Raw genomic sequence first — 12534 nt, 5'->3', positions numbered from 1 at the left:
AAAAAAAAAAATTCCCCGGTGAAAAAGGTGCCCCCCCCCCGGGCGGCAGTGAGAGGCGTGTTGGCGTGTGGCAATGTTATGGCGGGGCGCGAGCGGAGAGGTACGGGCAAGTCTCCGCCTTGCACGCGATGTTGCTCCACGAGCAGCTCTTGGACGGGACCCACAGGTTCGACGAGCCTGTGTCGAAGACGACCTCAAACTGCTGCGGCGGCGTGCCGATCGAGATCGGGCCGTAGTACTGCGCGTCCTGGAAGTCGTTGATCGGCACCTCGTCGCCGTTCGCGCCGGAGAGGCCGAGGTGCGCGGTCGCCAGTCCATTGCTCCTTGCGAGCCGGCGCGCCGTCTGGTTGACGCGAAGCGGGATCCGCGCGATGCCGCCGTCGGGATCGGCCGAGGCCGAGTAGGAGAGTGAGCCGAGTGCGATTTGGAGCGCCTATTATATATTGCGCCAGTGAGGAAGGTCAGGCAGATGGGGTGAGAGCAGCGAGGCGGCAGACGGATCCGCCATCAATCGAGAGCAGACTGACTGACGGGGCCAGTGAGGAGGAGCAGGACGGGGCCGGGGACCCTCCCAGTCACATCCCGTTTGCAACCTCCCTCCTTGAGCACTTGAGCACCGGATAGGGTCGATTCCGCGTGGTACGGGACCCCTCGATCGTCTCACCCTCCCTCACTGGAGTGATCATTGGGGGGGGTCATAACAAACACGGTACATACAGGATCGATCGGGGTGGTGCACGCTGCCGAAGCAGTGTCGTCCCCCCTCTCCCCGACGGCGATGGCGGTGTGGGCAACAAGACTATACGGCAAAGCGACGCAGCTGCGGCACGATTTGCGGTCTGCGCGGCATGACTTGTGATCCGGTTGGGCTGAAAGCAGTCTGGTATGAGTACGACTGCACCTACCCGTTTTTTTTTCCCTTGTTTCCCAAAAGGGTTTGGCTGCCCTTTTTATTTTCCCCTTTGTAAATCTTTAATTTTTCCATAAAATGGGCAGATTTGGGTCGCACCATGACTCCAGGGTATCCAGATGCAAGATACTTCCCTGGCCTGAACTATGACCAAGGAGCAACATTTTACCACGGGGTCATTCAATATTATGATTTCACGGATTATGATTTCACCTGCGATACGCAACCCCTATAGGAACGCAGAAAGTCCTCTGCCCATGCATAATCTGACCAGCCCGATGTGAGCTCGTGGACCAACGCGCCGCCGCCCCGCCGCAAGGCCGAGCCGCCTCCCGCCCGCCGCAGCAGCGCCGCTACGCCCTACGCGGAGGAACGCGTCGCCGCCCTCCTCCCCCCCTCCGCCCCCTCCTCCCCCCCTCCCCTCCCTCCGCCCCCTCCCCTTCCCTCCCCTCCCTCGCCCCCCTCGCCCCCCTCGCCAGCCCCCTCGCCCCCGCTGGCCGCTGCCTCTCTCGCCCGCCGCTGTGCGGTAAACCCCGGCCAGCCGTCTCGAGCCAGCCGTGCAGCTGTTCCGTGAAGCTGAAAAAAAGAATTCGATTCGGCAAACAGCCCTCAAATTTATCGCACCAAGACGGGTATTGCCTCGTTTCTGAGCCGACGCGATTGTATTTCTCGCGCCTCTCCACCGTCGAGGATCCCTTCTCCACCCACCCCCTCTCTCTTTTCCCCGTCGTGCGTATCGTTGTCAGAAGTGCACCAGCGGCTTACTTCCCAACAGGACGCCGACAAGAAAGAATTGGAGCTCCCAGCACAAAAATCTCGCACAACTGGACGCGACGGGTCGGAAACAGAAACGAATTTCATTGGCAAATGACGCGGCTCGCCCGGAACTTCCTCTTCGTCGATTGCTCCACTCCAGTCCGTCCACGCAGGTCGAGACGCTCACCTCGCCGCAACCCTCGCCAGAGAGGACGCAATGGTGCGTACCGTCACTCAGCCACCGAGCGCTGCTGGCAGAAGTCCAACGTCACTCCCTCTCCCTGTGCAGAAGCGAGCTTTCCTGCTCCCGACGCCATCAGCAAGCAGTTTTCACAGAGCCGTTTACGACTTGAAGTTGAAGCGGCTCGCTGCCGCCGAGGTGAAACGGGCGCTGACGTCCGACCTCGCGACGGCCTTGGGCCCAGCTACCGGCGCGCCGTCGAGTGCACCTCTACTGCCGCCGGTCGCAAAGCGTCTGCAGATCTGTCCAGTAAGCTGCCTTGGCAGCGGCCCTGTCGCCCCACGTGTGCGGTGCTAGCTGCAAGGCAGAAGCACCGTGTCGCACGGTGCTGCTGTCGCCGCCAAGGGTGGTGCGGGTACGAGTTCGCTCTCTCGCATCCCAAAACGCCGCTCGCCGGCTCCGACGGCCGATTAGTTCATGCTATCGTCAGGTGCGTTGTGTGTGCCAGCCCCCCGATGTGTCCGCGCCCTCGCCTAGATGTGTGTTCTCAGAGCTGTCAATTCTCCCAGTTCACTCGCCCCTCTGTGCTTGTTTGGTCTTCCGCGGAGCACAAGTACTGCGGCTGCCGCGTGTCCGTCCGTGTCGTGGAGGGGTGCCAGCTAGCGGCTTGGCCTTGCCCTTGCGCCTTGGGCTGGGCTCTTCGTTGGTTGGGACTTCTGCTTAGCTGTGCCTACGTGTGTACTCCTACTCGCTACTGCGTACTGGCTACTTTCTTCGGCCACTTGCTCACTTTTGTTGTTTTTTCGACATGTACATGTATGCGTACGCCAGCCACAATCATGATTCATGAGGACATGCACACATCGTCATCGAGGTTCACGCCGCTCGCAATCTCTCTCGCGACAACATGCCCCGTACTCGACGACCACACGCCTGTCTCGCTCGCGTCGCACCGCTGGCTCACCCTCAACCTCCCTGGTTGCCGCAAAGGGTCCATCGCGCGGCCAGAAGCTGCGGGCCAACTATTGGAACGTACCGCGGCGCCTCCCCCCGGCACCCCCTCCCCCCCCCCCCGCCCCACCACCATTGCCCTGCAGACGGCGTAGGCGGTTTGCCTCTCCGAAGCCCCCCCCCAAACCCCTCCCCTCGTCGCCCTCCCGCTCACGTTAGCAGCAGGAACGCGAGCGCCGGCACGTCGCCCCACCACCCCGCCCAACCACGAGCCGACGCCGCCGCGCCGCCGCGCAACGCCTCCGCCATCCTCGGTGCCGGCGCCGACCACGCCGCCGCGGCCCGAGCAGCGCGGCGCGTGCGCCTGCGGGAAACTTGTGGCCTATCACGAGTTGTCGAGAGTTGGGGCCCCTACCCCAATCGTTATCGGCGGACAAGTTTGCAACACATAAGGACGCATCCTCATAAGGACGCATCCTCGACATGACAGTGCAGCGGATTCGGCGTGACGCGGTGTGTGGCAGGGGCACAGGGAGACCCCTGGGAGCGCGCCCGATGCGCGCGGTGTCGTCTCAATAACAACTAAAATGTAAAAAGAAGCTAAAACAAGCAACGGGTCACGGACGGCGTACAGGCTACAGCTGTAACGGACACCGATACGCCGGACCCCGGATGGGAGAGAGCGGCCATATGTCCGGACATCGGTCCGCACGAACCGCGGGCTCGCACGTACCTCACTGGCGCTCGGGAGTGCTGCCGCGTGTGCCGCGCTACCCCCCGGGCTGTCACGTGTCAGCCTCATCGGGTAGTGGGATCGATGGAACAGTCGACGAGATTGACATTGAGCACGGCGCGACGGTGTTTCTCTTAGGTATGAAATCAGCCCCGGTGACGGTCATGTAAAAATCATGGGTGGCACCTTGAGTACACAGTTGCTATGAAAAAATGCATGAAAAGCATGAGATCATGGGGGATGCTTTGTTGAGAGGATGGTTGCCATGCTGAGGTGTGAGATGACGACCAGGCCGAGGGCTGCGCGTCAAGCGACACAGTTTCACGGTAGCGCCGGCGGCGGCGACGAGTCCGCAGCAACGACGTCGGTGGTGTGGGCGGGGTTGGTTTGCGCAGCTTCAGGCTGAGCTTCCCCTTGAAGCTCAGCTTCAAATGCGGCAACGGCGGCGGCGGCGGCGTCGGCGGCGGCCATGGCGTCGGCGGCATCAATCGTCGCTACATCCGCCCAGACCGAGGCAGTTTTAAGGGGCATCCCATGCATTCTGCTGTCGAACGCATGCCTAACCGCGTCCTCCACCGCGTCCTTCACCATAGAGTTGCACCTTTCAGCACCCACCTCGTGCTCGAGCTCAGCCAAGATGGCCTTTGTGTCCTCAGGCTTGAGGCACTTGGCTCTACGCACATCCACCTTGAAGCCTTTCGCCGTCAAGCGATGGACATCGAATTCGCGATCACATCGCCCCTGCTCCTCGGAATCCATGGCCATGCTGAGGCGTGCGCCCGATGCCACTGTGTGGTAGACCTCCTTGATGCAGTACGCGCGCTGCAACGTGAGCGGGTCATCCCACGGCTGCATGAGGAGCGCCGTGTGCCCGACCGAGCGCACGCACGGCCCAAGCTTCTTCACATCGTTCAGCTCCTCTGTCAAGTCCCTGGTCCTCTGTCGTATCACGAAATCACAGACCCAGAACTTGGTATCGTGTGGCAACTCAGTGTGCTGCTGCCGGAAGGCCTTGAGCGTGTCGACCAGTTTCACGAGTGGCGTCTCGAGGTACCAACTCACGAAGACGGTCGCCACACCCACACCACGTGTGCCCTGCAGCATCATACGCTCACATGTTGCCTTGCCATCATCCTTGCTTGCCTCGCGGATATGATGCTGGTTGACGTAGCCGTTGAGCATGTTGTTGATAGGGTATTTGGGCGTGCCGTCATCCTTGCACGGGATGGCGCGGTTGCACTGCTCAACAGCGTCGTGCGGCAGCTGCGCAATGCAGCTCTCCATCGCCTCGATCGTCAAGCCGAGCGTGAGCCGCCACGGCAGTCCGTGCTGCAGGGCACGCGTGACTGTGGCGTGCTCTGCCTCTGAGATCCCTTGAGCGGCAAGGAACGCCACGTCGGGGAGATCCTCGAGCCGTGCTTGGAGTGCCGGCGTATCCTTGTCGATGAAGCCAGCTTCCACCTTAGCATTCGTACCTTTCTGCGGTGGTCCCAGAGCCTCGATAAGTGCGAGCAAGGACTCGGCAGAGGCTGCTGCTGCCGGTCGCGGCACTGTTGGCGGCAGCGGGGTGAGCCGCGCTGGGGAGGTGCTGTCCTCCAGCGAAGCGGAGAGCGCGAGCGCAAGCATTTGCTCCTCGCTCAAGTTGTCGTCGACCAAGGGCACCGCCGTGCGCACGTTGCCGGGCCGCGGTCCCTCGCACGCGGCGCACACGGCGGCCTCCACTTTGTTCTCCAGTGTGCAGCGCTCGCACATCCACAGTGTCGTCCGAGCCGGAGCGCTGGGAACTGGGTGCCGAGCCGGAGCAGCGCTGGGAAATGGGTCGACCAGTCCTGCGTACGCTGTCGTTGTCGGCTTGGGAGTCTCGCACATCTCGCAACGAGCCCTGTCGTTATTGTTCTCGAACGTGCACGCCGCGCACGGCCATGATTGTGTTGCCATCATCGCGCTCCGTCCCCCCACGATCCCCCACAACATACCGTAAGCTTTCTTGCGACTTGAGGGCTTTGGGAGGCGGGCGAGGCTGTGCATGTCGGCGTTTGCAAGGATGCTGATTACGGTCGTGCGATCCGCGCGCGACAACGTGCAACCGTGGACACTTAAAATCGCCCACGCTGCGGGGACATACACGGTGGACATGGCTCCCACAACACACTTTCGCGCCTGCCTGGGCAACGGTGATGTACACGCCGTCGCGTCACCGACCGCTCGTGCTTGCGTATGATAGCAACCCCTCGTCTGACGGCAGCGTCCTCGCGTCCGCCACTCCGCCCGCGCGCGCGCGTCACTTTGGCTAAATCCGAGGCCCCGCGTCAACCCGGCTGCACGAAAGAACAGTGCGGTTTTTACCATTTTGCCCCGGGCGGGCCCACTTTTGTCGTTTTGCCCCAAATCTACCAACGTGGGTGCTTTTAGCGTTTTGACCCAAATCGGCCGAACTTTTAGGATACCCTCAGACTATGTAGGCGCGCTGCTGCGTCTCAGAGCGGAGGAGGCCGAGTTCACCCGAGATCAGCCCGAGACCAGCCGAGATGAGCTCACCAACGCGCGTTTGTGTCTGCGCTGCTTCCGGGCGGACAGCCTGACCGTGGCGGGCATGTCCAGGACACGTCCCGAGATGCGCCGAGATGCGCCGAGATGCGCCGAGGTGAGGCATGCGAGGCGTGGCGAGGCGTGAGGACGAGCCCGCGAGTGGCGGGGCAGCTCGCGGCAAAAGCCCCCCCCCCCCCCCTTCCCCTTCCCCCTTTTCCTCCACCCCTCGCTGCGACACCAGGTGCGCAACGTCGAGCTCGACCCGCAGCTCGAGCGGCGAGACGAGGGCGGCCGGCAGCGCGGGCTGCCCTGCTTCGGCGCGCCTCGCCAAGCGGCGGACGCCGACGACTACGCACTGCTCGGCTTGCGCGCCGAGCCGCCCCCGACCTCCGCCGCCGTCGGCGCCGCCTTCCGTGCGCTGGCGATGGCGTCGCACCCCGACCAGCTGCCTGGGCTGAGCGAGAGGGAGCGCGCGGACGTGACGAGGCGCTTCCGCAGGCTGCTGGACGCGCACGGGCGGCTGCGGCGCAAGCACCGCGCTGACGAGCAATGACGAGTTAGGATGTGAGGGACAGGCGGCCCAACCTGAGAGCGCGCGGTCGACGCCTCGAGGGAGAGGGCCAGGCGGTACCGGGCGGGGCTAAGAAAGCATCGACATATTTAGGGATACAAATATGTCATAAAAACCTGTGATTGCGTGCTAGTTCCGTATCATTCACTCGCCGACGCCCGTCGCACGCTCGCAGACTTTTCGATGGAGAAAAGAATTTTATGGAGAAAAGAATTTTACAAAGAAAGAAAAAAGTGCATCGAGCGAGCGCGCGCGCAGCGCGCGGCGCCCATCCCCTCCCAGCTCCCAACCGCGAGAGGCAGCAGGGTTCAGCTCCTAGCCGGATAGGCGCCTCGCGGATAGGGCTCGTCCGATGTGTGTGAGAGAGAGATTTTTGATGTGTTGTTGATGCGTGTGTGCGTGTATGTAGCGTGTTGGCCAGAGCGTGTTGGCCAGCGTGTCCAGAAACGATAAATGGCCGATCTAGCGCCGATCGAGCCACAGCCTACCTACGTACTGGTGCGGCTGCCACAGCTGTGACCGCGATCCGGCTCGCGCAGCTCTGCCTAGGCACGGCCTTTAGCGGCCACAGTAACAACAACCGCGGCTTGAGTGAGACCTTTCTCCCCACCCCTGTGGCCCTGCTGCCGCTGCGAGGTGGCTGCCCTGATCAGCCCAGTCGAATCGGCTGCAGCTTGGTTGGGCAGGTGAAAGTAGCTAGCTAGGATGTTAATCATTACAAGAAACAGGCTCCGCGCAGGTGCCTGCCAAGCGGTCGTGGGCTCTCAGGTATAGGCTCTGGGGTGCTCTGGGTTGCTCTGGGGTGCTCTGGGGTGCTCTGTCTGGGGCCACTCGGGACCGCTCGGGACCACTCGGGACCGCTCGGGACCGCCTCGCCCTCGGACGCTTCCGAACATTGCTACTCCTTTCTCCGGCCCCCTGGCACGACATGAGTCCCTCTACACCGTTTGTGACTGTGCATGCATCCAGGAGTGTCAGAGACCCTTAGACACCCATTGGCTTGGGCGGCATAAGTGTTTCTTGTAATGATTAGGGAGTGCCGCGTTTGCCAAGTCGACATGATGCCGAAGAGCGAAATTTTCTTCTAATCTCGCGGAATAAAATAGCCAGTTTCGGCGGAGCTCCGAGAGGAGTTTGGATGGAGAGTCAGAGTGGAAGGGTTGGGTTGCAGCAATTTGCCGTTTTGTGCGGGTGCTCGCGCCCTCCGACAGGAGACAGGAGAAGCATGGAATGGTGCCTATCGCGCCGCTCCCTCTCACCAAACGCCGAGCTCGTGCACAAGATGTCTCGCTGCGGCACCATCCGCAGCTCCGCCGTTGAGGCGCCGCAGCCCGCGCCTCGCTTCGCCCTCTCTTCTTGCCGGTTCTGGCTGCCCCAGCACCGGAAAGACTGGCGTGGTACCGTGGCACGCAGGCGGCCTTCCTAGCTGTCGATCGGGCCCACTTCATCTCCGACGACGCAGACGTCTCCTCGGGCGCGTATGCCGACATGCCGCTCCGCTGCTCTGGCGTCCACCTCTCGGTCGCCCTGCCACCCCGCCTCCCCGCCTCGTCCGGACGCGGCAGCGCGGCTGAGACACGCCGGCCGCGGCCGCTCCGCACCCGCCCGCAGGCGCCCTCCATCTACGCCGCCGCCCTCGAGGCGCTCGACCTCCGGCCAGGTCCAACACTTTCCCGGGGACGCTTCCGAGACGCTTCCGAGACGCTTCCGAGACGCTTCCGAGACATCCGACACGGGCCCGCCGGCGCACGCGCGAGCGGTTGGGGGAGGACCTCACGCCAGAGAGGCCACATCACACCGCCACCCCCCCCGCCCCACCCCGCCACGCCTCCCCTTCCTCCCCACACTTGGGTCAACAACCCCCTCGGCTGCCCCTCCTCCTCCGCCACCCAGCCGGCCCGCCACACGCCTCTCCTTCCTCAACATCTCCCCATATCTCCCCACATCTCCTCGTCTCTCCTCCACAGGCCTCTCCTTCCTCAACATCGGCTCCGGCGCCGGCTACCTCTCCGCCATCGCGAGCCAAATCCTCGGCTCCGAGGACGCCCGCCATATCTCCCCACATCTCCCCATATCCCCATGTCTCCCCAAATCTCCCCAAATCCTCGGCTCCGAGGACGCCCGCCGCCAGGACGCCGCCGCGAGCCCTCTATCACGCTTCTCGGACGCTTCGCGGACTTGTCCTGCAGGCGACCGATCTGCAGGGCAACGCCTTCCTTCCCCTTCGATGAGTGGGTTCGTTCACTGCAGGCGATCCACCACGGCGTGGAGCACAACGCGTGGCTTGTGGAGCACGCGCGCTCGCGGCTGGCAAAGGAGCACACACACACACACGAACGCACGCGCACACACGCACACACACACACACACACACACACACATGCACATGCACACACACGCACACACACAGCTCACCCACACACGCACGCACACAGCCCAGCTGCGGCCCCTTCCGGCAGCCTTCTCAGGCACTAACCGCACGTCGTGCAGCTAATACAGTCAGTCAGCTACCAGTCACTCCATTCACAGGTCGCTCCATTCACAGGTCGGTTGCTCGCATGTCGAGCTCCACGCCGCGTCCGTGTTTAGCATCGACCTCGCACGCTCTATGCGGTGCACTTGAGAGCAGCCGAGAGCACTCGAGAGCACGCCGAGAGCACTCGAGAGCACGCCGAGAGCACGCCGAGAGCACCCGAGAGCACCCGAGAGCACCCCGGCAGGTACGCGCGCATCTACATCGGCGCGGGCGCGAGTGTCGGCACGACGGCGGGCGTGCTGGCGCTGCTCCAGGTGGGCGGCGTCCTGGTTGGCCCGCTCGGCTGGCCGGATGGCTCTCAGCAACTCATCCGGGCGACACGCACCTCCGAGTCGAGCTACGCAATCTCCCCCGCCCTCGCCGTCCAGGTCTGCTGGCCGCCCTGTTGGCGATTGGGTGGGGGTGGGGTGGGCTTAGACGGCGGCGGCGCGGGGGGGAGGGGGGGGGAGATTGTGACCCTGTCGTATGCCTTGCGTATGCCTTGACCCTCCCCCCTCTCTCGCCTCTCAGTTCACGCGCATCGTCCAGCCGCCGCCGAATGCGCCGCCGCCCGGGCGCAAGCGGACGCCGAAAAAGAAAGACGCGAGCCCGAGCTCTGTGTGCCTGTAGTCACCGCCGCCGGAGCGCAAGCTGACGCTGCGCCTTCCGCGCTGGGACGAGACGAGCCACCGCCGCTTCCCGCCTGCCCACAGGGCGGCGGTGCGCGCGGTGCTCATCCTTCAGGCGCGGAGCTCATCTCTCCCCGTATCTCCCCGCGTCTCCCCGTATCTCCCCACCGCGGTGCTCATGCATTAGGCGCGGAGCGCGGGCGTGCTCTCCTACCTGCCCAAGGAGGTCGTTGTCAGCGAGGCGCCTATCTCCCCATATCTCCCTCACCCTAGGTGCTCCCATATCTCCCATATCTCCCTCACCCTAGGTGCTCCCGCTGCTGCGGTACGATGCGTGGGCGGAGCAGCACTCGCCAGCCGGCGAGCACCAGGCGGGGGAGAGAGGGGGAGAGAGGGGGAGCAGCACTGGCGAGCACCGGGGGAAATTCGCCGAGACTCGCCGAGATTCGCCGAGATTCGACGAGATTCACCGGCGGGCACGAGGCGTGGGGGCAAGTCGCTCGAGTCTGCGACGCGTCAGCTCATTCTCATCCTTGACTGGTGAAGGCGTGGGAGAAGTCGCTCGACTCTGCGACGCGGGCTCTGCTGGCGGCGACAGGCGGCGCCATGGACGACGACGAGGAGGAGGAGGAGGACGACGAGGACGAGGACGAGGAGGACGAGGACGAGGGGGGCGTCGACTCGGAGATGGGGGAGGCGGAGGAGGCGAGCTCGCCCTCGCCGGAAGAGGAGTGGCATCTCGTCTCATCTCGGGCCATCTCGGCTCATCTCGGCACATCTCGGGACAGGCGAGCTCGTCGTCGTCGGAAGAAGAAGAAGAAGAGGAGGAGGAGGGGGACGAGGACGGAGGCGGAGAGGAGCCGCCTCCCGAACCCGCGCCGCCCGCCCAGCCCCTTCCCCCCCCGCCCCGCGGACCAGCCGGCCTCGCCGACGGCAGCAGCGCCGCTGCGCGAGAGGGCGAGCCGGAGGGCGGCGGGGAGGGGCTGGGCGGCATGCAGCGGAGCGGCTCCATCTCCTCCCTCTTCCGGCTGCTCGCGCACGCCGGCTCGTCGCGCTGGCCGGCGGACGACTCGGCGCCCGCACAGGGCGCGGCGTTGGAAGTTCTGCGGACTGTGTCAGCAGTGAGTACGAGTGGGGTGTAGGTGGACGCGCCGCCGCCGCAGAGTGCCGCCGCCTCCTCGCGCGCCCACGCGGCCGCCCAAACGGAGCACGTGGCAATCCGCCAACGCGCCCGCCTGTGGTGATGGGCTGGCGCGCTGAGGCGTCTCTTCTCTCTCTTTCTCTGGCGGCCGTCGTCTCCAGTGCTGTGGCTGCGGGCTCAAACTGTGGCCAGACCCCCCCCCCTTCCCGCTGGCTTGGCGGCGTCATCTTAGAACGGGCTGCGCTCCTCTCCTCTCGACGGAGCCGCCCTCTTGCATAAGTGCATGGGTGTGGTGCTGTACACCTCTAGTGCCGGGGACGGGGACCCTGGGGCGGGGACCCCCTGCCATTCCCCGCACCGGTGTCTCGACCCCCCCCCCCCCTTCGCCCGCCCACTCGCGCAACCTCGCGCAAGCACGCGCGAGCCTTGCCCCACGGGCCACAAGTCGCTCCCGAATCCCCAAGCTTGTACAGGCCCCGTGAATTAGCAGAACAGTTGCCACTGTGCTCACACCAAGGGAGACCCCACCCGCTGTACTCTTTGTCTTGTCGATTGTTAGAGATAAAAAATACAAACCTTATCATAGCACTCATAACACCTCCCACTGGTTGTTATGACAGCCAGCATACCGCAACAACCTCATAACAGCTGTTGTGTGTGTCCAACGGATTTTCACTTTTTCTTTTGGAGCGCCCCTCCAGCCGGAGCCGCCGCGCGCCGGCGCCCCGGCCCGCGCGTATGCCGTATCCCGGTGTCTTCGGTTCTTCTTTTGGATCGCAACGCCCAGCTCGTGTAATTTACTCGAGTACAGCGCAATTGCAAAAGTCGTAACTCACCACGGGCCCCACCGAAAGGATGCGACCCCGAACGCCGAAGCCACCGAGCGTTCCGTCCGGGTTCGGCGTTCGCACCACAATCATGGTCGATGCTCCATCCTTGTCTTGAGCACTTGAGCACTGGATATAGGGTCGATTCCGCATGGTACGGGACCCCTCGATCGTCTCGCCCTCCCTCGCTGGTGTGAAAATGGGGGGGGGGGGGTCATAACAAACACGGTACAGGATCGAGGTGCACGCCGCTGAGGGACCCCGGAGGGTAGATCGAGCGGTGTCGCTCCATCCTTTAATGCGGTTTTCGCACCCACCCCATCATCTGAGCCCTGCCTGGCTGTCAGGCTGTCAGGTGCTGTCAGGTGAGTGATCTGTCGGGCTGGCGGCCACTGTCAGGCACTGTCAGGTGCCTCTGTCAGCAGTCTGTCATGAAGGCGCCCCCGACTGCACTGAGCGCACCCCCCACCGTCCCCTGCCAGGCCCAAGCACGCCGCAGGCTCCGGTGAGGCCGCCTGGGGAGCGCAGGAGGTCTGCCCGCCTCCGCGACCAAGTGCTCGATACGCCCGGCGTACACAAGTCCAAGAACAAGCCCCGGCGGGCGCGGTGGAGCTCCTACACCGACTCCGACGGTGACCACCACTCCTCAGAAGAGTATTAGGGAGCGGGTCCGTTCCAGTCCAGGTCTGCCCTGTGTCTAGGGAGCTGTGGGCGGGGGCTAGGGGCCATTGCAGGCGCGGGGATAGTTACTTCTCGAAGTAAGTAGTTACTTCAGGAAGTAACTGCTTCAG

General features: G+C 63.9%; 3 protein-coding genes across 3 annotated transcripts in view; 2 read left to right on the top strand and 1 right to left on the bottom strand.

The window, feature by feature from the left end:
- Window positions 1-526, bottom strand: part of EMIHUDRAFT_358471 (hypothetical protein) — a gene marked incomplete at its 5' end in the record, with an annotated part of 2799 nt that extends 2273 nt beyond the window's left edge. The window contains 2 exons of the mRNA XM_005762224.1: window positions 105-433; window positions 506-526. Of these exons, the coding sequence (XP_005762281.1) occupies window positions 105-433 (329 nt within the window). The remainder of the gene's footprint in view (window positions 1-104; window positions 434-505) is intronic.
- Window positions 527-5665: 5139 nt separating this feature from the next.
- Window positions 5666-6613, top strand: EMIHUDRAFT_105575 (hypothetical protein; the record flags this gene model as incomplete). Its single annotated transcript, XM_005762223.1, has 2 exons — window positions 5666-5710; window positions 6302-6613. 2 exons carry the CDS (start codon window positions 5666-5668, stop codon window positions 6611-6613), a joined length of 357 nt encoding a protein of 118 aa, XP_005762280.1.
- A 1164-nt stretch (window positions 6614-7777) lies between these two features.
- On the top strand, window positions 7778-11496 carry EMIHUDRAFT_438067 (hypothetical protein). Its single transcript, XM_005762222.1, has 14 exons — window positions 7778-7952; window positions 8045-8152; window positions 8243-8291; window positions 8599-8672; window positions 8882-8947; window positions 9177-9244; window positions 9352-9535; window positions 9678-9764; window positions 9798-9875; window positions 9963-10007; window positions 10084-10260; window positions 10322-10516; window positions 10564-10875; window positions 10918-11496. The coding sequence occupies exons 1-14, from the start codon at window positions 7857-7859 to the stop codon at window positions 11017-11019; spliced, it is 1641 nt and encodes a 546-aa protein (XP_005762279.1). The 5' UTR covers window positions 7778-7856; the 3' UTR covers window positions 11020-11496.
- Window positions 11497-12534: the final 1038 nt, after the last annotated feature.

This window comes from Emiliania huxleyi (assembly GCF_000372725.1).
Source record: "Emiliania huxleyi CCMP1516 unplaced genomic scaffold EMIHUscaffold_69, whole genome shotgun sequence".
Lineage (NCBI taxonomy): Eukaryota > Haptophyta > Isochrysidales > Noelaerhabdaceae > Emiliania > Emiliania huxleyi.
The sequence above is the reverse complement of the archived record's forward strand: the minus strand, read 5'-3'. Positions and strand labels throughout refer to the sequence as shown.

Coding starts and splice junctions, on each gene's coding strand:
- EMIHUDRAFT_438067 (XM_005762222.1), top strand. CDS start 7,857: ATGGAATGGTGCCTATCGCGCCGCTCCCTCTCACCAAACGCCGAGCTC. Junction 10,517..10,563: donor CGGAAGAGGAGTGGCATCTC/GTCTCATCTCGG, acceptor ATCTCGGGACAG/GCGAGCTCGTCGTCGTCGGA. Junction 10,876..10,917: donor CACAGGGCGCGGCGTTGGAA/GTTCTGCGGACT, acceptor AGTGGGGTGTAG/GTGGACGCGCCGCCGCCGCA.